Source organism: Nerophis ophidion, linkage group LG05, assembly GCF_033978795.1.
Source record: "Nerophis ophidion isolate RoL-2023_Sa linkage group LG05, RoL_Noph_v1.0, whole genome shotgun sequence".
Lineage (NCBI taxonomy): Eukaryota > Metazoa > Chordata > Actinopteri > Syngnathiformes > Syngnathidae > Nerophis > Nerophis ophidion.
Genome location: NC_084615.1, coordinates 57,832,432 through 57,860,014, shown reverse-complemented (window position 1 = coordinate 57,860,014; position 27,583 = coordinate 57,832,432). Strand labels below are relative to the sequence as shown.

At 37.8% G+C, this 27,583-nt stretch overlaps 1 protein-coding gene across 1 annotated transcript in view; it reads left to right on the top strand.

The window, feature by feature from the left end:
- The first annotated feature begins 2,901 nt into the window (after positions 1-2,901).
- gfra3 (GDNF family receptor alpha 3) overlaps positions 2,902-27,583 on the top strand; it is a 37,461-nt gene continuing 12,779 nt past the window's right edge. The window contains exons 1-5 of the mRNA XM_061899594.1: positions 2,902-3,170; positions 13,376-13,672; positions 21,590-21,661; positions 21,931-22,285; positions 26,821-26,927. Coding sequence (XP_061755578.1) covers positions 3,131-3,170; positions 13,376-13,672; positions 21,590-21,661; positions 21,931-22,285; positions 26,821-26,927 — 871 coding nt within the window. The 5' untranslated portion in view covers positions 2,902-3,130. The remainder of the gene's footprint in view (positions 3,171-13,375; positions 13,673-21,589; positions 21,662-21,930; positions 22,286-26,820; positions 26,928-27,583) is intronic.

Sequence of the window (27,583 nt, the reverse complement as noted above, 5' to 3'; positions counted from 1 at the left end):
CTGCAGCACCTGCAGTAAGCTAACTCGTCCAAAAGATGGCGCCGTAGCACAAACAGTAAAACACATTTTCAGTGTATTAGCTTTTTTCCTTTTTTTTTTGTATTTGTATTATGGCCGTCAGCGGAGAAAAGTCCATACATTAGCAACATTGTTTAATAAGCCGCAGGGTTCAACGTGAGGAAAAAAGCAGCGACTTATAGTCCGGAAATTATGATACTTCAAGTGGCCCCTGTGCCGCATTTTGGACACACTCTGTAAATGTGATGGATTTGTATATTTGATGTATACTTTTAAGAGATAAGTACAACTTTCCGCTGCTATTTGCTGTTGTTGTCATGTTTTATTGTGTTTTGCTGTTGTTGTCATGTTTTAATGTCCTTAAAAGACACTTGTGGGTATTAGGATCTCTAGACACATACACAAAGATCGCTTTTCAGTCCACTGTTTTAGGAGGTTTCTGCTTCCCAGTTGTCACATTTAGTTTTTTCTTTGGGAACATTCTAACACTTAGTAAACAAGTAGGTCTCTACTTTATTAAATACTTAAAAAAACTGACCTATTTCAGCTTCTATATTTCTACGGAGACAGAACACTGCCAGTAAGATTTGGTAATGAAAAATAAACAGACTTTTTTTTTTGGCAACAAATAAATATATTATTTTTGGTGCATATTTTCGAGGCCAACATTCATGTGTTTGGACACTTTTATTTGGATTGTGTTTCAAAGGTTTTTTTCCTTTTTCGGTTTTGCTTTTTTTTTTCTTGTACGATATAGCAGAGACCCTGTGATGAGGTGGCGACTTGTCCAGGGTGTACACTGCCTTCTGCCTGGATGTAGCTGAGAGAGGCTCCAGCACCTCCGGTGACCCCAAAAAGGACAAGTGGTAGAACAATGGATGGATGGACTTTTAAAGGGGAACATTATCACCAGACCTATGTAAGCGTCAATATATATCTTGATGTTGCAGAAAAAAGACTATATATTTTTTTAACCGATTTCCGAACTCTGAATGGGTGAATTTTGGCGAATTAAACACCTTTCTATTTATTGCTCTCGGAGCGATGACGTCAGAACGTGACGTCACTTAGGTAATAAAGCCGCCATTTTCTCAAACACATTACAAACACCGGGTCTGTTATTTTCAGTTTTTTTGACTATTTTCTGGAACCTTGGAGGCATCATGCCTCGTCGGCGTGTTGTCGGAGGGTGTAACAACACTAACAGGGAGAGAGTCAAGTTGCACCACTGGCCCAAAGATGCGAAAGTGGCAAAAAATTGGACGAAATTTGTTCAAAATATGAGGGTGTGGGGAAAGCCGACGAAATGGTCCGTCGTTTGTTCCGCACACTTTACCGACGAAAGCTATGCTACTACAGAGATGGCAAGATTATGTGGATATCCTGCGACACTCAAAGCAGATGCATTTCCAACAATAAAGTCAAAGAAATTTTCCGCCAGACCCCCATCGAATGCGCCGGAGTGTCTTCACATTTTACCAGCGGTGTTAAGGCAGACATGGCACAGAGATGTATGGATAACCTGCAGATGCATTTCCAACGATAAAGTCAACAAAATCACAAAGGTGAGTTTTGTTGATGTTATTGACTTATGTGCTAATCAGACATATTTGGTCGCGGCATGACTGCCAACTAATCGATGCTAACATGCTATTTAGGCTAGCTTTATGTACATTTGTAGCTATATTTGCATCCAGCGTTTCCCTCCACCCACATTTAATGCCAAACAAACACTTACCAATCGACGGATTTAAGTTGATCCAGTGTCACAAGATGCAAAACTTCCGATTGTTTGGTCTGCACATTTTACCGGCGTTGCTAAGGCAGACATGGCCAAATAGCGTCAATAGCTATTCGTTCAATAGCTTCAATATCTTCTTTCATTTCGTTTTCGCTATCTGCCTCCATACTCCAACCATCCGTTTCAATACATGCGTAATCAGTTGAATTGCTTAAGCCGCTGAAATCAGAGTCTGAATCCGAGCTAATGTCGCTATATCTTGCTGTGCTATCCACCATTTGTTTGTATTGGCATCACTGGATGACGTTACAGGAAAATGGACGATGGCTTCACAGATAGCGATAATCAGGCACTTTAAAGCTTTTTTTTAGGGATATCCCAGGATGGGTAACATTTTCAAAAAAACTTCCAGTTCCACTGGGAACTGATTTTTATTGGTTTTAACCCTTCTGAAATTGTGATAATGTTCCCCTTTAATATATAATTTTAGATATTGTATATACTTGTCATGATCCGTCGTCCGGATCATGTTTTTGTATTTTCTGCTAGTTTTGGATTCCATTAGTTCCTGTTTTTGTGCACCCATGATACACTATTGATTCACCCCTGATACTCTGGACTCTGTTTATGCCATAGCTCTTGATGTTCATAGTTCATGCTGCTTTGCTCATGTCACAGTAGGTGATTTTTTTGTTTTTTGTCCATAGTTCTGCCTTTGTGCAAGTTTTAGTTTTTCTTAGCCAAGTTTGTTCTCTGCCCTAGCTGTGCATGCCTTTTGTTTGTACTTTGGTTGTGTTTAAATTAAATCAAGTCTTCACCTTCACGCCTTGTCCAGACCAGTCGCTTTGCACCATGGGAAAACCAACCACGCCAAAGTCCTAGTCTTGACAATGTTTCCGAATATTTGATGTACTTTTACAACATTTGATGTACATTCAATGATTTGATGTACTTTTAAACATGTGTTCTTATAAAGCAAGTATGGTTTAATTAATAGTAATAAGAATTTACGTAATAAGAGTGATAAATGGTTTAAAGGTAAACAGAAGGTGAGATGAAGATTGAGGACGATGACGCTGACGATGATGGTGATGATGATGATGATGATGATGATGATGATGATGATGAAGTGGAGAGGTGAAGATCATCTGCAGCATCAAGTCGTGTTTTTCCTCGCTGAATATTTTTCACTTTCAATATTTCACATCGTTCTGCGTCTTTTCTCGCGGACTCAGAAGACTTAACATTTTCAAAGAACAAAGAGGAGATCGATCAAAAGGTTGATTCAGTGCGCGGCGCACCAAGTCCTGCTCCAACTGATCCATTTGCTTCTGATCCCCAGCTGTCATCGGACTCCGCATTTCAACAAATATGATTTTACTTTTAGAAGTTCTGGTTCTTTTCTCCTCTGGTAAGTTCAACAATTATTGATCTTTTATCAGTTTGGATATATTTAATTTCGTAATTACCGTTAGTCATATACAGAATAAACAATCGTTATTATATCGATGATATGTTTAATAATGTCAGCGAAGTACTATTCATCCATCCATTTATTACCGCTTGTCCCGTGCGGGGTCGCAGAGGTGCTGGAGCCTATCTCAGAATGTTAAAATACATCTTTGTCAAATGTAAAATGACAAAAGTTAGTAACAATGATCCTTTATTAAAATACATTCATCATTTATCCACAGCTGGCTATTGTGAATTTAATACAAAATCAAATATACAATATGTTTAATTAAGCTCCTGGCTGTAAACATAAAAAATATAACATTGCTGACAAATCATAATACATTTGAACTTTTTTTTCATCACTTAGAGCAGTGGTTCCCAACCTTTTTTCAGTGATGTACCCCCTGTGAACATTTTTTTAATTCAAGTACCCCCTAATCAGAGCAAATCATTTTTGGTTGGAAAAAAAGAGATAACGAAGTAAAATACAGCACTGTGTCATCAGTTTCTGATTTATTACATTGTATAACAGTGCAAAATATTGCTCTTTTGTAGTGGTCTTTCTTGGACTATTTGGGAAAAAAATATATAAAAATAACTAAAAACTTGTTGAAAAATAAACAAGTGATTCAATTATAAATAAAGATTTTTACACATAGAAGTAATCATCAACTTTAAGTGCCCTCTTTGGGGATTGTAATAGAGATCCATCTGGATTCATGAACTTAAGTCTAAACATTTCTTCACAAAAAAAGAAATCTTTAACATCAATATTAATGGAACATATTCACAAAAAAATCTAGTTGTCAACACTGAATTGTTGCATTTCTCTTCACAGTTTATGAACTTACATTCATATTTTGTTGAAGTATTTTTAAATAAATATATTTATAAAGGATTTTTGAATTGTTGCTATTTTTAAAATATTTTTTAAAAATCTCACGTACCCCTTGGCATACCTTCAAGTACCCCCAGGGGTACGCGTACCCCCATTTGAGAACCACTGACTTACAGCATACAGTGACGTCATATAGGCATTGGCTCGAAAAAGAGCTTCATAACAATAATCATATTAATAATAATACCAATAATAATGATGATAATAATAATAACAAAAGCAGTAACATAGTATGTAATAATTATCATCATATAATTATATAATTGCAGAAACATATTTCAATAATAATAATAACAATAATAATACATTTGAAGCAGAACAATAACAATTATAATTGTATTATTGTCATTATGATGATGATGATAATGAGGATGATTATTTTGTTTTTAAAGCAGTAAGCTGGAGATGCATGCATGGAAGTCAACACATTAAGTTTTCAGCATATTTAATGAGTGCTGACTAGATACATTTGACTGATTGGTAATGGCTGTGGTCAGACGCCAATCTGCTGACTAAGCATTCTATATATTTGGTGGTACATGACTTAGCAACACAACTTGATTTCATGTTCCTACATTATACATTATTCATATAGAATGGTACAGAGCATTATCATGTTCGTATAAGCTTCATTGTATGTCAGGATCATTAAGGTCAAAGTGCGACCTGAGGGTCATTTGTAGCCTGAAATAAAGTTTTTATATTGAAATATAAAACTTTGAATCAGATTAAAAGCAAAATATGCAAAGAACACATATCAAAATGGACTCTACCTAAAGTTGCACAGATCCATTTACACAAATACTACATACAGTACGTACGGTTAACTTTATGTAGAGGTCAGCAGTATTACATATTTGCAAGGAGAAGGAGAGGATGATGATAATGATAATGATGATGTTGACAGATAATGATGATGATGACATCCCATCTAAACGCGGTGGGGCAAAAGCAAAGAACACAAAACATGATGAAATGTTCCTTGTCGAAGGTATGAGGGAGGCAGGAAAACATAAATAGTGCATGGAAACAAAATAATCATCAGTATAAGTGAACAGGGGGAGTGGCATCGTGGGCCAAATGAGTGAATGATGAATAATCTGTCAACTGAGTCGGGCAGACATGCTAATTAGAGAACAGCTGCAGGTGTTGCTCATCAACACGCTGGAAGAAGCCATGTAGGAAGGAACAAGCTAAGGCAACAACCTGAAAAGCGCAACAATAAAACTAGGTTGCAACAAAAATAACAGTTGCGTCAAAAAGACATCTGAGATAAAACAAGGAGACGGAAGGGTAAAACGTGCTAATCACAAAAAGTGTCGATGCACTAAACAATGAAGGAGCAAACTTTGATAAATTTGTCTGATTTGATTGATTGTTTTTTTTTTTTGGTCTGTTTTTTCACCTACATTTGAAGTCCCAGTTTCCATGCTCCATCTCTAACATGACAGTGTGCCGCTCGCACACGACTGTAGTCATCAGCTTGTTTAGCTATGTGAAGATACCAGTAAAAGAAGATAATGCTCCATGCAATGAAATAGATTAAAGGCCTACTGAAACCCATTACTACCCACCACGCAGCCTGATAGTTTATATATCAATGATGAAATATTAACATTGCAACACATGCCAATACGGCCTTTTTAGTTTACTAAATTGCAATTTAAAATTTCCCGGGAGTTTCGTCTTGAAAACATCGTGTAATGATGACGTGTACGCAAGACTTCACGGGTTTTTAGGAAGTATGAGCGCTATGCACACACACGGCTAAAAGTCGTCTGCTTTAACGGCATAATTACACAGTATTTTGGAGAACTGTGTTGCTGAATCTTTTGCAATTTGTTCAATTAATATCGGAGAAGTCACAGTAGAAAGATGGAGTTGGGAAGCTTTCGCCTTTAGCCACACAAACACACGGTGATTCCTTGTTTAAAATTCCTGGAGGTGAAACTTTACTATGGATCAGAGCGCGGTCAAGCCAACATGAAACACGACGGAATGTAAACCAGCAGGTTTCGGTGAGAAAATTGTGGTTAAAAAGTCGCTTCTTACCGGAGAAAAGCTGAGCTTGCGCCGTCCATAAAGCTGCCGTCGACTCCCCTGAGACATTGGCGTCAAGACACCCGTGGACACACCCCTCCGACTATCAGGTACTATTAAACTCACTAAAACACTAGCAACACAATAGGAAGATAAGGGATTTCCCAGAATTATCCTAGTAAATGTTATTAAAAACATCGGAATCCGTCCCAATGCAATCGCGTTTTTTTTTTTCTAGACCGCCGCTATCAATATCCTCAAACACGAATCTTTCATCCTCGCTCAAATTAATGGGGAAATTGTCGTTTTCTTGGTCCGAATAGCACTTTTTGTTGGAGGCTCCCATTAAAATCAATGTAAATATGTGAGGAGCCCACACACTTGCGACATCGTCGTCTGCGACTTCCGGTACAGGCAGGGCTTTTGTCTTAGCACCGAAAGTTGCAAACTTTATCGTGGATGTTCTCTACTAAATCCTTTCAGCAAAATTATGGCAATATCGCGAAATGATCAGGTATGACACATAGAATGGACCTGCTATCCCCGTTTAAATAAGAACATCTCATTTCAGTAGGCCTTTAAACAGACAACCACAACTCTCCACTGCAATTTAGTGTTGTTGGTCATGTTTAAACCACATCTGCTTTGGTTGTTAATGTTATTGTAATCATAAGAGATCAAGGAAAAAATACATTATTTTGGCAAACTGCTCTATTTACTATAAATACAAACTATGCAGAGAAGTATTTTAATTGCTGGTGTACATGTCAATGATGTAGTGTGAGTTGTTGTGTACAGACTTGGGTTGTACGGTATACCGGTATTAGTATAGTATCGCGTTACTAATGAATCATATTCGGTACTATACCTAAAAAGTACCGGTTATGTTGATAAAGTCAGGAAATATGTCCCTGGACACATAAGGACTTTGAATATGACCATTGTAAATTTATCATGTAAAGACTTGGTATCAGATTGATACCCAAAGCATCCGAAAAACAGAAGAATAAGTGATTATTACATTTTAACAGAAGTGTAGATAGAACATATTGAAAGAGAAAGTAAGCAGATAACAATAAATGAACAAGTAGATTAATAATTCATTTTCTACCACTTGTCCTTAATATTTTTTATAAAATAATAGAATGGAAAATGACACAATATGTTACTGCATTTGTCAGCAGACTAATTGCTTACTTACTCCTAAAAGACAAGTTGTCTTGTATGTTCACTACTTTATTTTAGGGGAAACTTGCTATAAGAAACATGTGTTTAATGTACCGTAGGATTTTTTGTTAAAATAAGGCCAATAATGCAATTTTTTTAGAAAAGTATCAAAAAGTACTGAAAAGTATCGAAAAGTATCGAAATACATTTTGGTACCGGACTTTTTGCCATAAGAATGTATTTTTGCCTACCACTATAACAGACACCGTAAGGAGGTGCTTTCTACAATAACATGTGACTATTAATCAGTAGTGGTCCAAGCATGGAACAATGTGACAAATATTTCTGCCCTGAATTTTAAAAACCTATATTTCAAAAAACTGAATTTGTTTATACATAATTGTCAGTATAATTTGATGTAAAAAATGTCAATTTTCAAAATTCAAATACAAACATTTCCATTGCATAAATTCAGTGTCTAAAAAAAGCTTTCGTAATACAGACACAAATTTACCCCCATACGTTCTAATCAATAATTAATTAAATCAGTACTGTGTATTACTTTTTTAAATGCTTTTTGTATTTTTTATTTCAATATTTGTATTATAAGATTTTCAATCGTCATGAACACGGACAAGACCTAAAAAGACCCCAGCAGGCGTGCTCATTAAATAAAACTAATAAGTTAAAAAGCTGCAGCTCACCACCTCCTGCTGTTCTTCCTCACTTTCCTTTATACCCTTTAAGTCTCCATGGCAACCAGCAGACGCCCACTTTATGAGCTGCCCTGATGATGACCCCTTAGTCCCCCCATCAGTACTACATCACCTCACACAACACTCATCACATGTTTTCACACACACACAAACTCACTCTTGACTTTTTAACATTTGAATTTTTAAATCAGACTGGCAATCAGATACCTTTTTTTAATGATCCTTCAATCATCAGAGTGGTCTTTCTACGCACAGTGAGACCCTCATTCACAATGAAATGTAAAAATATCTTGCATGCCTCACTGAATACAAGCGGTCTGAAAGCATCAACAACATGAAATAATTAACGTGGTTTGTCACACTTCACCATTTGATAGTTAATAGGTTCACACATGTAATACTTAATAGGTTCAGAGTCAGACATACTGATATCTATTAGGTGCACACAAGATATTTGATATGTTCACAGGGGTGATATTTGATAGGTTCAGACATACTGATATTTATTAAGTGCACACATAATGACAGTCGATAGGTTCACACATATTTGATAGATGCACATTTGATATTTGATAGACTCAAACATGAAGATTTTTGATCTGTTCAAACAACCATTTTTTATTCATACGTGATATTTAATAGACCTCAACATTATGATTCTTGATCGGTTCAAACATTGTATGTGTTAGGTTCATACATAACTATATTTGATAAGAGCATGATGATTTGCAGTTAAAAGGAGGATAATATCAGCATAGACATTAAAATGGACATAAGCTTTGACACAAAATAAACCATGACATGACAAAGTACTCACCTGCAACCTGGCATCTGGGTTAGGAAAATACAGTAAAACAAAGTAAGATAAATCTGTTCAAGAATAGCTGCGGCTGGAACATACAGTATCTGTTTTGTTTCAGCCGCAGCTGTTTTTCAAATGTTCTGCACTTTGGGACTCCAAGCCGCCGACTGGATGGAAGGAACAGGAACTTACCATAAAGTGGGTGGTTGCTATTGTAATGGAGTTGGCAATCGACTGTACCTGCCTTGTGTACAGGACCCCATACGCCAGTGGTGTGCCGCCAGGGCCAGCAAGGCCTTTCTTTGCTGGACTAACATAACCAGAAATTATGATCATAATTAAAGATAAAAGTCATTTAGGGCCAACAAGGCCTTTCTTTGCTGGACTAACATAACCAGAAATTATGATCATAATTAAAGATAAAAGTCATTTTTAATTTACTTTCCCTAAATATGTAAAAGTACTCATATTCTCTTCATGTCATATTATGCTCTTTCCAGTGCTGTTTTTTTTAGGTTACAGTTTGTATCCAATCAGAATTCAGCAAGCTTATGTTGCCATGCTATACGAAATCTCCCCGAAACCTTCAGAATCAACAAAGCAGGCATCTGTGCACTGTAAGTGAAGGGACACATACAGGGGATAGTCAATCAAATCATGAGTTGTCAGTAAGGCCTTCTCACTGGCCTTGTGCTGTGATTGGATACTCACTTGGGAGTCTCAAGTCAGTATCCAATCACAAGTTGCGAAAACAGGAAGTGGCACAGGAGCCATATGAGCCATAGAAAGCCAGAGTATATTTGCCGGTAATTACAAAAAAAGGAGAGCAACATGTTGATTAGGTTGTAGATATATATTTGCAAGGCCATTTTCAATAAGAAAACTACATTTCATGAGACAAGGAAATGGTGAAATGCCTGCCATTTCGACTCAAGGGACTACACGGCGTCAAATGGGTGCTACAAATTGTGGGTTCATCCATCTATCCATTTTCTACTGTTTATTCCCTTTTGGGGTCGCGGGGGCCGCTGGTGCCTATCTCAGCTACAATCGGGCGGAAGGCGGTGTACACCCTGGACAAGTCGCCACCTCATTGCAGGGCCAACACAGATAGACAGACAACATTCACACTCACATTCACACACTAGGGCCAATTTAGTGTTGCCAATCAACCTATCCCCAGGTGCATGTCTTTGGAAGCTGGAGGAAGCCGGAGTACCCGGAGGGAACCCACGCATTCACGGGAAAAACTTGCAAACTCCACACAGAAAGATCCCGAGACCGGAATTGAACCCTGACTATTCAGGACCTTCGTATTGTGAGGCAGACGCACTAACCCCTGTGCCACCGTGAAGCCCAATTTTTTTTTATGAGTTCAAATATTTTGGTTATGTTTTCATGTTTAGTATAGTATGTTTTTTGCTATTTTAATTTTGACAGTACAATTTGTACACTGTTGGTGGTGGCTCAATGTCCAGTAGTGCGTAAATGTGTTTCTGTATAGTATTTCTCCAGCAATGGTCACGTGGTGGCAAATTATGGTATTTTGAGAGGTAATCATTGAAGTTGGACATCACTGAAGGCCTAGGTGGGAAACGCACGGCCCGCCACTGCCATGCTCAGCTCGGGCTCAACAACGAGACCACTTGATTATTCGTCTCAGTTTTTTCCTGTCCTCCATAGGCAGACCTCCAACCATGACACCAGACAAAATGATACAACATATTTAATAAAAGGACGATAAAACCAAATCATAGTGGTTTTATTCACATGAAAGAAAAACAATTTCCTTAAACAGTGAAGACGCTGGTGACTCCTTTTGCACAAAGCATCACAGCTCTCCTTATCAATATGGTCCCAAAATATTTGTAGGATTGTTTAAATCCAACAGTTTTTCCATGATGATTGTACCCATAAGTCATTTTTGCATGTCTTTAAAAATCAATAATTTTTGTTTTAAGGCTGTTCACTTGTAGCTCCATGATAAGATCATTAAACATGTCACGACTTGAACAGGAGTCTGGACACAGATGCAGGAGTTTGAAAACAAATACTTATTTCGAACAAGGGAAAGGGTCCAAAAGGGGAGAAACTTAACAGGCCATCAAAAGCCAAGCTTACCTAACCTAAAAACTAACAAAATCTCAATAAACTCAAAACGCTCCAGCAGCGGAGGGAAAAAAGGTGCAAAGAGAACAATATGCAAAATATAACAAAAAGCGCTCCAAGGGAGGCAATGCTAAACAATTAATCTTACCTGACAAAAAGGGTACATAGAACATGGCAATGGCTGTGAACATGGATCGCTGGAGGTACACACATGAAGTAACAAGACACTCTGGCACAAGACAAGAGGAGGACGAGACATTTATACACATGGAGTGTGACACAGGTGGGCACAATCAGGCAATCAGGAGTGACGTCAGACCAGTGAAACAGGAGGAAGAGCAAGTGATCTGAAACGAGAGGGAGGGTTAACCTTTTAAAATAAAACAGGAAATGATAAGACCACATGACACCAGACGAAAACCAGACAAGACTTCACCCAGGTGTGACAAAAAATAGGCCCATGTTTGTTCTCAATTCCTTAAAAAAGATGGACAACTACCGTGTCATCTGCATACTTTAAAATAGCACAATATTTTATAGTGCTCAGACACATTTGTGAAGAGAATAAAAAAGCATTGGAGAGAGCACACATACATCCCTGTACGGAACCAGTCAAGGAGCACACTGTGTTTGATGAAAAATATATTCCCTCTGTTTGTGTTCCAAAGACATGGACAGGGTGTACTCCGCCTTCCGCCTGAATGCATATATATCCATCCATCCCATCCATTTTCTACCGCTTATTCCCTTTCGGGGTCGCGGGGGGCGCTGGCGCCTATCTCAGCTACAATCGGGCGGAAGGCGGGGTACACCCTGGACAAGTCGCCACCTCATCGCAGGGCCAACACAGATAGACAGACAACATTCACACTCACATTCACACACTAGGGCCGATTTAGTGTTGCCAATCAACCTATCCCCAGGTGCAGGTCTTTGGATATATATATATATATATATATATATATATATATATATATATATATATATATATATATATATATATATATATATATATATTATTATTTTATTTTATTTGTATTTTTTTCAGGAACACTAATACAAATGCGGGCTTCACGGTGGGAGAGGGGTTAGTGCGTCTGCGTCACAATACGAAGGTCCTGAGTAGTCCTGGGTTCAATCCCGGGCTCGGGATCATTCTGTGTGGAGTTTGCATGTGCTCCCGTGAATGCGTGGGTTCCCTCCGGGTACTCCGGCTTCCTCCCACTTCCAAAGACATGCACCTGGGGATAGGTTGATTGGCAACACTAAATTGGCCCTACTGTGTGAATGTGAGTGTGAATGTTGTCTGTCTATCTGTGTTGGCCCTGCGATGAGGTGTCGACTTATCCAGGGTGTACACCCCCTTCCGCCCGATTGTAGCTGAGATAGGCACCAGCGCCCCCTGTAACATCAAAAGGGAATAAGCAGTAGAAATGGATGGATGGATTAAAAAAAATATTTTATTGAATGAATTACCCATGCTGGCCGCTCTTTAAACAAACCCAGCCCACGCTGCTGTGACGTAGATACCCTTACTGGATATTACTTAAAAGCACGGATTACAACCATTGAAATACTTTCTATAGTTCAAGACTTGCAGTAATTTGAAAACAGCATTGCACATCATAATTACAACTACAGTTTCCATGTTAAAGGTCTTGAATTGGATTGGAAGTATAACAGGCCCCATGAAGCCCGTGGGCCGTAATTTACCCATGTCTAGCCTATGTAGAGTTTCCAGGGGAAGATATTTAATACAGTAGATGATCTCTTTTGACATTTTTCCCTGTTCTAGTGACACCAACAGTAACGAGACTTGCATTTTCTCCCTGCTTCCATTTCTGTTCTGCTTTTCGTCCATGGCGTCTCTCAGAGTTGTGTCCTTCAACCAGGACTCAGATTAAGCTTTAGGCTGCTTGGTTTTAATGGAGGTGCCAAATCTAGTACAGTCTGGTGGGTGGAATGAAAGCAGAAGCCGTGCTGTTCAATGTTAGAACATACAGAGTACGGAACAACACACATCTGCTCAAAAGCAGGCGTGAACTGAGCAGCAGTGGAAGAGTCAATAACAGGGTGGCTTGAAGCAGGAGCCGAGATTTATTGTTACACAACACAAGCAGTCAAGATTAAAACTGACTAATCAAAAGGTCTAATAATGTGCGTCCATGTTCTTGTGCGTGTACAGAAACAAAACACAATGTCTGAAACTAAATAGTACAGTATTGCAGTACAGTCAGTATTTTTGGGACACACTTTATTTGTCAGCCAATGATCTGAATTCTATTTGGTAACGTAATTAGCAAGATTTTGAATTTAAACGTTTTGTAAAAGTTTGTAAAGTTTCATAAAAAGTATGATAAAGCTGCATGTGGCCTTGAAAATGAAACTAGGAGCTTATGGTCATCCTTCTCTTCTTTGTTTCCTTGTAGGTGTTTTACCATTATCAGTTCCCAACGTCACTTTGTCGGCTTTCCTTCCTGACTGTGTGAACGCTCATCTGGAATGTTCTACTGACCCCCAATGTAAAGACTTGTACCGGGACTGGGAGCTGTGTACCGCTGATACTTATGTGGGACCGACGGCGGAGCAGGCAATGACTGAGTGCCTACACAAACAAGATGCTCTGCTGGAGAAACAGCCATCTTTGTTGGCGTGCAAGTGCCACCGTGGCTTTCGTAAGGAGGAGCAGTGCTTGCAAATATACTGGAGAGTCCGTCTGCTGTCAGGTCAGTCAGGAGCTGTGCGAGATGTCAATCTAGATGTCAAAATATCTTTGTATTACAGACAGAAAATACACCAACCCCTGAACCCCAAACCCAAAATCAACCCCTAAATCCTAACCCAAACATGAATGCTAACCCTTAAACGAATTAGAGTGAGTGTCCCTTCAAGCAGACTCATGCTAATTCCGCACAGAAATATACATAAATGGACTTACAGTATATCTTGGAATGCATCAGTAAGTGAACAAAGCCAAGTTACACAAGACTTCCCTTGTGGGCTATTAGCCATCACAGCATTAGTGTACTTACACACACTTTAGCCTTTAATGCTTTTACAGCAGTACAGCATTACACTAATTATACAACATAGAATAAGATAGTATACCTATGATGGACTTTATGCTTTGCTCTGCTGTTTAATGTTCTTCTTGTTGAGTTAAAGGGGTCACAGTATGATTTTTTCCCTATATTTTAAACACTTCCTTGTAGTCATCATGTAATTGTGGTTCTTTGGTCAACATTTTGCACATATGTTTAACAGAATATCTACAAGTCGCTTTCCAATCCTTTTTAGGATGTCTTCTCCCCGCCATATTTTGTTGTCTTTTGACAGATATAAGTTCAAAACATACACTGCTTTGTATTAGAAATAGCAACAGCAGAAAACAGAAACCTCAAAATGTGTGTGTGTGTATATATATATATATATATATATATATACAGTATATATTTATATATATACAGTATATATATATATATATATCCATTTTCTAACCCTTTTTTCCTTCGGGGTCGCGGGGGGCGCTGGAGCCTACCTTGGTTACAATAGGGCGGAAGGCGGATTACACCCTGGACATGTCATGTATATATATATATATATATATATATATATATATATATATATATATATATATATATATATATACAGTATATATGTATATACATACAGTATATATATACATACAGTATATATATATATATATATATATACAGTATATATGTATATATACAGTATATATATACATACAGTATATATATATATAGTATATATATATATATATATATATAGTATATATATATATACAGTAAATATATACAGTATATATATATATGTATATATATATCCATCCATTTTCTAACCCTTTTTTCCTTCGGGGTCGCGGGGGGCGCTGGAGCCTACCTTAGCTACAATAGGGCGGAAGGCAGATTACACCCTGGACATGTCATACATATATATATATATATATATATATATAAATATATATATAATATATATAATGTGTGTGTATATATATATATAGCAGTGTATATATATATAATATATATATATATGTACATGTATATATATATATATATATATATATATATATATATATATATATATATATATATATATATACATATATATATATATATGTATAGGAAACAGAAGATAGGATGTTGTGATGGGAGACCAAAAAATATATACTGTAAATTGAATTTTAAAGTATTACTAAAAATAAGATTTATCATAGGTTGATTGGCAACACTAAATTGGCCCTAGTGTGTGAATGTGAGTGTGAATGTTGTCTGTCTATCTGTGTTGGCCCTGCGATGAGGTGGCAACTTGTCCAGGGTGTACCCCGCCTTCCGCCCGATTGTAGCTGAGATAGGCGCCAGCGCCCCCCGCGACCCCGAAAGGGAATAAGCGGTAGAAAATGGATGGATGGATGGATCATTTATAGTATAATCCCACAGTTAATCTGTAGATTTTGACAAATTAAAAATAATTCAAAGAAGTACTTTGACATGCACTAAAAACAGAACTAGAGTAAGGAACTTCCATCCATCAACTTTCTACCGCTTGTCCCTCTCGGGGTCACGGGGGGTGCTGCAGCCTATCCCAGCCTCACACACAACTGAAATGACCAAAACCGCCCCCGTAGTGTTCAAGAGGGACACGGTATGAACTATACTAATAGTACTCTACACATAGAAAACAGACAGACAGCCATGTGAGAATTCGGCTTTTTCTGTGACATTGTTTATACACATACCTTCGAAATATTTACTGTACAAATCTCTCCCTTTGAACACATTGTTAAGAAATTGCTTTACTGTCAACAAAGCATCAACACAATTCAAACAAAAATGCATTACCAATACAATATATTTACCAACAATAAACAATAGTTGTATTACAAGAAAATGAAATAGACACCAAGGAACAGAGTGTGTGAGTGTGTGTGTGTGTGAGTGTGTTTGTGTGTGTGTGTGAGAAGCATGAAAAAACAAAATCTTAAAATGTCCACTATCACTCAATACAATACATAATCACATGATACATGCTAGTATTTAATATATTAACAGATATTTAATTTCATTCACATATGCTAATAACAATAAACCCACTCATAATTTCATCAACCGTAGTTGATATCTTCTTTGTTGTTTCTGAGAATGTTTTTTTTTTAAATATATTTCTTTTTCAATCAAATTATGTTATTCCTTTGTTTGATTTCCTCAACTGCAGTAATTGATTCCATTGAGTTTCCCCACAAACTGATATGCGTAACTTTTTTAAAGTCCTCTGGTTAATATTTTCCTCAGACTTCCACGCAGTAATTGAGCTACGGCAATAAGAGTATATAATATAGGGCGTGTAAGGTTTTGTGGTATGTTTTGTTTTTCCTAAAATTCCAGTACTTTTTGCTCTTTTACCACTCTGATATTTGATGTGAGGTTTCCAGCACTGTTTATGATACCACACCCAAAAATGTACTTTCATGAGCTTTTTTTTAATCTCTGTATTATCAATTTTCAACTTTTCATTAATTTGTACTTTGCGGTTTCTAAACCCCATTAGTTTGGTTTTTGTTCATTTGCAACTGTGCTAATGTCAGTAACATTAAATGACCAAACAGCTAGACACAATTATACATGAATTAATATTGTGGAATGGCTGATTTGTTATGTTTATTATTTGATGTGTATGATTTGTTATAAGAATACAGCTGAGATAGCCTCCAACACCCCCCGCAATCCCGAAAGGGACAAGCGGTTGAAAATGGATGGATGGATGGATTTGTTATAAGTACACGTTTGCCACTGCATGAAATAATCTTGACCCCCGGAAGACGTGATTCTACTTGACACCTCAAGACATTGTGTCGTGTAATGGAATGTAGTGTAGTGTAATGTAGCGTTGTATAGTATGGTGTACTGTAGTATAATATAGTGTCGTGTAGTGCAGTATAGTGTAGTGTAATTTATTGTAGTGTTGTGTAATGTAATGTGGTGCAGTATAGCATACTGTAGTATAGTGCATTGTAATGTGATGTTGTGTTGTAAAGTGCAGTGAAGTGTAGTGTACAGTTGCATAGTGTAGTTTAGTGTAGTGTTATGAATTGTTGTTTAATTTAGTGTAGTGTGTTGTAGTACAGTGTAATGTCGCGCAGTGTGTTGTAGTAAAATGTAGTGTAGTGTAGTATAATATAGTATAGTGTAAAATACTATACTATGGTGTAGTGTAGTAAAGTATAGCCTGGCACTGGTGGTTTGACTTGTCTACATTTAAAAGCGCAACATTATTTTTTTAATGTGTTAAAAAGTGCAAGTCCATCCCTCCCACCCCTGTCAGGTTCAAACACTGATGGCATCTATTAAACAAGACAAGAAGCAAGGAATTGAACAGAGGCAGAATTAAATTTGGCTCAATGAGGAGAAACACATAGACCAGGGGCGCTCACACTTTTTCTGCAGGTGAGCTACTTTTCAATTGACCAAGTCAAGGAGATCTACCTCATTCCTATTTATAATTTATATTTATTTATTTATGAAAGAGACATTTTTGTTAACAAATTAATGGTGTTTAATGATAATACAAGCATGTTTAACACACATAGATGCCTTTCTTTCATGAAGACAAGAATATAAGTTGGTGTATTTGATTCTGATGACTTGCATTGATTGGAATTAGACAGTGGTGCTGATAACGTCCGCAGTTTCAAATGGAGGAAAAAAAAAGTCCTCCTTTCTGTCCAATACCACATGAAAGTGGTTGGATTTGGCATCTCATTTGTCCAACTTGCATACTCGTTTTTAAACACTTTGTTATGAGAGTAGCATATGTGTGTGGCCCTTTAATGTCTGGCAGCAGGTGAGTGACGTCAGTGAGTGTGCGGGTGGGCAAGCAAGTGAGAAAACGGTCGCTGAGGGCGGGGGAGAAATACATTGGCATCAAACTCCGTAGCTTGCTAGCTTGTGCACGCTAGCTTTCTGAGACTCTTATTTTGTTAGCACAGGCAGGATGAAACAGGTCTTTTATGGTGAAGACAGGAACTGTGCAGTCGGTCTTTAGAGTTTTGACAGTAGGTACGGAGTCTCTAGAAATAAAATGTGTTTCTCTGCGTCCGCCCTGTTAGTTATTTTTTTCTTAAATATGAGCTCGCAGCAGCCAGCGTCATCTCACAAGATCCTCGGGTGCCGAGAATGTCAAACAACTGACGAAAGTGAAGTCTTGGTATGATTGATGATTGCTCATTTTTATGTCTATGTTTTAATGCCTGGCTTGAGATCGACTGACACACCCTCCGAGATCGACCAGTCGATCGCGATCGACGTAATGCCCACCCCTGGCGTAGACAATGTACCCTTGTACAGTGTCGTCCCACACTCCTGAGGAAAGATTGTTCGCCTCCTCTTTTATTTGGACTTTCCCTGATTACATGGCAACAACTGTTTCTAAGGGAGGGGGTCGTAAACAATCATCACCTTTGGTTACAGAACAGGTCAAAGAAAAGGTCGCAAAACAGTTCAAAGAAAAGGTCGTAAAAGAGTCCAAAGAAAAGCTTGTAAAACAGTTCAAAGAAGAGGTGCCTGGAACTTGGGCAGATACTGCTTTCTCTCCGCTTTGTAGTTCTCAGGTCAAAACAAAATCTTTCTGTGGATTACAACACAGGAAAGAAACAAAACACCTTCATGTTGCTTCCCATCCTACACAGTGGAGTTTGACAAGCCTTCTTCTTGGTAGGTTGAAAGACAGCCTTTGTCTACTCGTCACGAACTCATGGTAACACAACATTTATTCTGACAACCCCACATGCCAAATTACATCAACGCATCTAGTAAGTCTCCAAACTTTGTAGCCAGAACACTGCTGCTAAGTTTAGGTTTTGAAAATGTTGCTATTGTAGAAAAATGTTTTGAAACATGTTGAAAAAATGCAGAACTGTATTCAACCAAAATGTTTTTCAATACAAGCCCTCAGATGTAACGTATTTGCCGCACTATAAGGCGCACCTAAAAACCTCAAATGTTGTCAAAAGCTGACATTGCGCCTTATAATCCGGTGCGCCTTATATATGGACCAATATTGAGCCACAACAGGTCTCGCAACTACGGTAAGCAGCCACCGACTTAATTTTCCCCCGTAGAAGAAGAAGTGCGCTTTTTCTGCAATAAACAGCCGCCGACTTCATGTTCCTCCGTAGAAGAAGAAGCACGCGGTGCATGCTGGGATATATGACTGCAGGAGGCGTGCCGTTTTTGTGTGTTTATGTAAAGACCCCAAAATGGCTCCTATTAAAAGACACGCTTATAACGCAGAGTTTAAACTCAAGGCGATCAGTCACACAGTTGAACACGGGAATAGAGCATCAGCGAGAGAATTTAACATTAACAGCAGTGACACTGACTCGTTTAATGACGACTCCGACGAGATGTTGGATGCCGTATTCACCCAACTGTTTAATTTGGACACTGAAGAAGAAGAATTTGAGGGATTCGTGGATGAGGAATAACTTAATAAAGTGAGCTTTAGATGTTTATTTTGTGTGTTGTGTTGTGTGACATTATCGTTTGAGCAATGTTGAGTTATTATTATATTATTAATTTGCACTATTTCTAGTGTTAATATATTGTGATTGCACTAACGTTTGATTTACCGTAACAGTATCAGACTGTTTTTTACATGTTTATTCCATCCATCCATCCATCCATTTTCTACCGCTTATTCCCTTTGGGGTGGTGGGGGGCGCTGGTGCCTATATCAGCTACAATCGGGCGTTAGGCGGAGTACACCCTGGACAAGTCGCCACCTCATCATCGCAGTACGTGTTTATTGAATAAGGGAAAATAATAAAACAGCTGTTTATCAATTTTGGGAGTGAACGAAGTTGTCAGAACGCTGGTTTGTAATCAATTAATAAAGTTTGATTGACCTATCTGACTGTTTTGTTGACATTCCCTTTAGCGCAGCTCTATCTAAAGGATGCATAACGTAACCCCAGCCTCTACTTTTGCGTCTATTCTATGCTCCTTATAATGTGGTGTGCCTTATATATGAACTCTGAGTTTTAAAAATAGGCCATTCATTGAAGTTGCGCCTTATAATCCGGTGCGCCTTATAGTGCGGAAAATACGGTAATCTAAAAAAAAATGTTTCAGTGTCATTTTGCCAAAATATATAAGGTTCAGTGACTGTAAACATTGTGATATTGTACTGATATACATGTGAATAGATAAATATTGTACTAGTGAGGCAATGTAGTGCAGTATAGTATACTGCAGTATCTTGTACGTATCCTGTACAGTACACAGTAAGTGTACTGTAGTGTAATGTTACATAATGTTGTAACAGTGTAATATAATGTAGTTTACTATGGTGTATTATTAAGTAGTGTAGTACAGTGTTTTTCAACCTTTTTTTGAGTCAAGGCACATTTTTTGCGTTGAAAAAATCCGGAGGCACACCACCAGCAGAAGTCATCAACTGAGTTGACAGTTAAAAGTCATTGTCGCAATTGTTGGATATGATTGTAGCTGAGATAGGCACCAACGCCTCCCGCGACCCCAAGTTAATAAGCGGTAGAAAATGGATGGATTAATGGACCTTAAAGCATAACCAAGCATTCATCAATATAGCTCTTGTCTCAAAGTAGGTGTACTGTCACATCATGCCATGACTTATTTGGAGTTTTTTGCTGTTTTTCTTTGCGCAGTGTTTTAGCGCTCCTATTTTGGGGGCTTTTTTCATTTTTTGGGTATTTTCCTGTAGCAGCTTCATGTCTTCCTTTGAGGGATATTTCCCGCATCTACTTTGTTTTAGCACACAAGAATATTTCAGTTGTTTATATCTGTCTTTGTGGGGACATTGTTGATTGTCATGTCATGTTCGGATTTACATTGTGGACGCCGTCTTTGCTCCAGAGTAAGTTTTTGCTGTCATCCAGCATTCTGTTTTTGTTTACTTTGCAGCCAGTTCAGTTTTTGTTTCGTTCTGCATAGCCTTCCCTAAGGTGCAAAGCCTTTTCTTAAAGGCACTCACCTTTTGTTCATTATTGGTTTAAGCATAAGACCCCCTTTTACCTGCATTTACAAAGCAATTAGCTGCCGCCTGCTAACTACTGATATGGAAGAGTATTACACGGCTCTAGACAGCACTGACACTCAAAATCAACAACACATAATTTGGAGACTATAATTACTGGTTTGCAAAAAATGTTTTTATCACAAATATGGGGAATTAGATAGTCTCCCACGGCACACCGGGCTGTATGTGTGCCGCGGCACAGTGGTTGAAAAACACTGGTGTAGTATAGTGTATTATAGTGTAGTGTAGTATAGTGTAGTATTGTATAAAGTAGTGCAGTGTAGTGTTCTGTATTGTTGTATAAAGTAGTGTAGAATATAATGTAGTATAGTGTAGTGTTGTGTATTGTAGTCTAGCACAGTGTAGTTTAGTACACAATAGTGTAGATTAGTGCAATGTAGTATAAATTAGTGCAGTATGGTGTAGTGTAGCATAAATGAGTGTAGTGTAATGCAGTGCAGTATTGTGTACTGTAGTATAATGTATTGCAGTAAGCACCAAAGGGTGTGGTGGATCAGTGGTTGCTCTATGATGAAATTTACATTTAAAACCCTGACATATTTCTGCAGGTGAGGATGACCTGGAAACGTCTCCATACGACAACACACAAATTGATCTTGGTATGGCGTCCATTGTGGCAGGTAAAACACACCTAAACACACGTCAATCAAGTAATAAAACTTCCAAAAAGTTATTGTCCAACATTAACATAAAGATATGTCGTCATTGATGGCACTTGCATTCGAAACAGTAAGTAAAAAAAAAAAATCAAGATGCTTTTGTACGTACAATTGTTGATAAAAACAATACGTGAAAATCTACTAAAGTTACGGGTAAAAAAATATTTATATATATGTGCTTCAATTGTTTATGTATTGATGAAAAAGCATTGTGTTTTGATTGTGCTCAGCCTCAACATTCTTGCAAGTGGACGTGGAAAATCAATGTCTGAAAGCAGCTCAGGATTGTGGCTTGTTTGAGAAGTGCGGCTCTTTAAGATCCGAGTATGTTCTGGCGTGCACCAAGAAGGTGACAGGAAGCCAGCGATGCAACCAGCACAAGTGTCATAGGGCGCTTCGGCGATTCCTGGAGAAAGTACCAGAAGAATACAGCTTTGGTGTCCTCTTCTGTCCCTGCACCAACACCCTGTGTGGCGAGAGGAGGAGGAAAACTATCGTTCCTTCTTGTGCTTACGAGGAGATGGAAGACCTGCAACCTAACTGTCTTCACCAACAAAGCTTCTGTCGCAAGGATGCTCTTTGCAGGTCAGACATGATATATCATGAACATCATATTTTCATGAACAGCATATATTCATAAACATCATATCAACATATGTTCTTAAAAAGATTTTTCATCAAAAAGGGCATGTTCATAAACATATCTGCATAACTATGTTTATAAACATCATATGTTCATTAAGAGATGTTCATAAACATATCTTCATAAACATATGTTTATAAAGATATGTTCATAAACATTAAATGTTTGTAAAGATATGTTATTAAACATGATCATAAACATACAGTATTTCCATCTTCTTCCGCTTATCTGGGGTCGGGTCGCGGGGGAAACAGCCTAAGTAGAGAAGCCCAGACTTTCCTCTCCCCAGCCACTTCGTTCAGCTCATCCCGGGAGATTCCGAGGCGTTCCCAGGCCAGCCGGGAGACATAGTCTTCCCAACGTGTCCTGGGTCTTCCCTGTGGCCTCCTACCTAGGGAGGCGTTCGAGTGGCATCCTAAACACATGCCCGAACCACCTCATCTGCCTCCTCTCGATGTGGAGGAGCAGCAGCTTTACTTTGAGCTCCTCCCGGATGGCAGAGCTTCTCACCCTATCTCCAAGGGAGAGCCCCGCTCATTTCGGCCGCTTGTACCCGTGATCTTGTTCTTTCGGTCATAACCCAAAGCGCATGTCCATATGTGAGGATGGGAACGTATATCGACCGGTAAATTGTGAACTTTGCCTTCCGGCTCAGCTCCTTCTTCACCACAATGGATCGATACAGCGTCTGCATTACTGAAGAAGCCGCACATATATGCCTGTCTAGCTCACGATCCACTCTTCCCTGACTTGTGGACAAGACTCCTAGGAACTTCAACTCCTCCAGTTGGGGCAGGGTGTAATCCCCAACCCGGAGATAACACTCCACCCTTTTCCGGGCGAGAACCATGGACTTGGACTTGGAGGTGCTGATTCTCATCCCAGTTGCTTCATACTCGGTTGCGGACGGATCCAGTGACAGCTGAAGATCCTGGCCAGATGTAGTATTATGTATTACAAGTATTATGTTTATTGAAATACATACAGTATATCAATAAACATAATATGTTCATAAAGATATGTTCGTAAACATATTTTGATCATGAAGATATGTTCATAAAATATGATCATTTCCATCATATGTTCATAATGATATGTTGATAAACATATTTTCACAAATGTCCATAGACATACTGTATGTACATAAATATATGTTCACAAACATAATATGTACATAAAGATATGATCATAAACATAATGTGTTCAGAAACATATGTTCAGAAACATAAACATATTTTAACACACATATGTTCATAAACATAATGCGTTCATAAATATATGTTCAGAAACATATTTTAACACACATATGTTCAAAAACATGCAGTACCTCCATAAACATATTTTCATAAAAAAGATGAAAACATCATGTGTTTGTAAAGATATGTTGATAAACATGATATGTTCATAAACTTATCTGCATAAACATATTATGTTCATAAAGATGATTTGTTCATAAATATATGTTTATAAACTTTGTGATCATAAACATCATGTGTTCATACAAATATGTTGATAAACATGATAGGTTCATAAACTTATCTGCATAAATATATTGTGTTCATAAAGATGACTTGTTCATAAAGATATGTTGATGAACATATGTTCATAAAAATATGTTCATAAACATATCTCCAAAAACATAATATGTTCATAAAAATATGTTCAGAAACATGATACGATCATAAAAAATATGTTTATAAAGACATGTTAATAAGCAAAATGTTTAAATATTGTTATTGTTATATTATTAATAAATTAAAATTATGAAGTTATTGTTGTATGAATACATTATTTTATTTATTGGTTCATTGATGAGGTATAGTGTACAATAATCAACATTTCTGTAAATATGCCAGAATTAGCCAAAAGACTAGTATTCATCAGTTGTCACTGGACAGATCTTAAAATTATTATGAAATTATTGCAGTGGCGGGCCGTGCTTTACCCACCTACACCTTCAGTGATGTCTGACTTCAAATATCACCTCTAAAAATACCATTATTTATGTCACCACATGACCATTGCTGGAGAAATACTATACAGAAACACATTTACGCACTACTGGGCATTGTACACTGTTGAGGTGAACAGTGTACGATTATTTCCTGGGGCATTTAAAAATCAATTAAAACACATCTTATGTGGTACTGTCAAAATAGAAATAGCGAAAAACATATTAAAAGTGAACAAATAAAATATTTGAACTCACAATTTGTAGCACCCACAATCGACGCCGTAAAAAACAGTGGTGCCCCTCGTCATCGGCTCATTCGAGTGGAAATGGTGGGCATTTCCCCATTTCATCACCAGAACAGCTAAGCTACCTTCCGAGGTTGGCCGATGTTGTCGCACAAGATGTAGTTTATCTTTAAATATCCTTCTTGAAAATGGCCCTGCAAATATATATCTGCCACCTAATCAATGTTTTGTTTTCTTTCCCTGCTATATCGGTCTGGCTATGGCGCAACATTTCCTGCTTCCTGCTAAATTGAAACTTGTTAAAGTTAAAGTTAAAGTAAAAGTACCAACGACTGTCACACACACACACTAGGTGTGGTGAAATTTGTCCTTTGCATTTGACCCATCCCCTTGTTCATCCTTGTTAGTCTGGTTACTTTTAGACCTCCACCCCAGATCACACCTCACTCCAACCCACTTCTCCAAAGTGGGCTGGCTCAGGGTGGAGGACAGAGTAAAACAACTTGCACTGAGCCTAGTCTATAAAATCCGCTACACCTCCTTGATACCGAAGTACATGTCAAACTACTTCCTTAACGTAAATGACCGCCATAACCACAACACCAGGGGGAGCTCCTCAAACCACGTTAAACCAGATTCCGATCCAACAAAGGTCTTAACTCATTCTCTTTTTGTACCACGTCAATGTGGAATGCACTTCCAATAGGTGTAAAAGTAAGTGCATCTCTTCCCTCCTTCAAATCCGCTCTAAAACAACACGTCCAGGCAACTTCAATCCTTTACTAATACCCTCCTCCATTCACATCCCATCTCCTCGGATTGTAAATAACCTAATGTAAATAATCAAATGTACTTCTAATGTATATACTTTTTCTTATGCTATCTGAACTCACTATGTTCTCTGCTGGCTGTACATATCCTACTAAGTAAGACCTACACTGTTTCAATGTCCATTTCTCTGTTGATGCAATTGTTGATGACTGAAGTACTGATATCAACCAAAGCTCCTCATCACATCCCCTGGATTGTAAATAATGTAAATAATTCAGTGTATATACTATGATGATTAACTTGTATGATGACTGTATTATGCTGTTAGTATATATTTGTATTATGAATTGATTAACATGGAGCCCGACTTAAACAAGGTGAAAAAACTTACCATTTAGTGGTCAATTGTACGCAATATGTACTGTACTGTGCAATCTACTAATAAACGTTTCAATCAATCAATCAAAAACCCCTGGGAGGTGAGGAGAGCAGTGGGCAGCAGCAGGAATCTTTTTTGGTGATTTAACCGCCAATTCCAACCCTTGAGGCTGAGTGCAAAGCAGGGAGGTAATGAGTCCCATTTTTATAGTCTTTGGTATGACTCGGCCGGGGTTTGAACTCACAACCTACCGATCTCAGGGTGGAAACTCTAACCACTAGGGTTGTGAATGGATACTCACTTTGGAATGACAAGTGAGTATCCAATCACAGTCTCGTTAACATCAGGCTACCTAGATAGGCCACTGTCAACAACTTGTGATCTGATTGGCTATCGCAACTGTCTATCAACTGTATGTAATCTCAAATACATCTGCTAACGGTCCCGATGAGTCTACATCACAGGACACGTATATATCACATTCAATGTGAGGCCATCTAGAATGGCCTTATTGACAACAACTCGTGATCTGATTGGCTATCACAACTGTCTATCAACTGTATATTGTTCATTTACAGTGCATGGACGCACTTGGTACAGCATGGCAACATAAGCAAGTTGAATTCTGATTGGATACAAACTAAAACTAAAAACAACAGCGCTGGAAGGAGTACAATATGACATGAAGAGAATATGAATACTTTAGATATTTAGGGAAAGTCAAGACAAAATGACTTTCATCTTTAATTATGATCATGATTTGTGGTTATGTTAGGCCAGCAGAGAAGGCCTCGCTGGCCCTGCCGGCACACCACTGAGGTATTGTTATATTAATCCACTATTATCAAGAAGTAATTGTTATATAATCTGTTATGATTATTATGAAATTATTGAATTATGTGAGTTGATATTATTTCTGCATTGATGTAATTTATAACAAAAAATTGATTAAAATTACGTGCATGTCACTTTGATAACATTCAGACACGTTTTGATATATATTACAACAAGACTTAATAAGAAAGTTATGTTTTGAATCTATAAATATAACCATGATGTGAAATATTAATGCTCATAAACAAACACAACGACTTTGAATTCTTTACGTATATTGTTTTGTTTTTACAGGTCAAGATTAGCTGATTTCCTTCAGAACTGCCAGCCATCAGCCACAAGCCCTGCTTGTTCCAGAGACTCAGCAGGTCTTTGCCTCCGAGCTTATGCAGGACTCATCGGTATGACATAATCATTTATAATAATTCATTTTTACAAACTGCGGCCCTGCCCCTTTGGTCTTTTAGCCCCCCCTATGGAGACTCGCCTCACACTCGTGAAAGACAAGCCGTCAAACTCACATCATGAACACAAAAAAAAATCACACCATAACACAAATCACATCATGAGCGCAAGCTCACATCATAAACACAAAAACTGACATTATAAACACAAAAACTCAGATCATAAAGACTAATATGAAATTCATAAACAGAAAAATAATATCAAAAAGATAACCTCAGATCATAAACACACAAAGTCATTAGGGGCGCCGGAAGTTGGCAGACCCGTCAGTGTTGCTGAAAATTTCCCCTCGGAGATTAATAAAGTATTTCTGATTCTTATTCTGATAACGTAGTCACTTCATCAAGACAAACTCAAATCGTAAACACACTCCTATCATAAACAGATGACCTCACATCATGAACATATTTTCACATCTTAACCAAATAAAGACATAAAGACAAAAACTCACATCATAAACACAAAAACTCACATCATAAACAAAAAACTCAAATCCTAAACACAAAAACTTACAATCATGAACAAATAAACTTCATAAACACTCATATCAAAGACAAACTGAGATCGGAAAACACACAAACTCAAATCATAA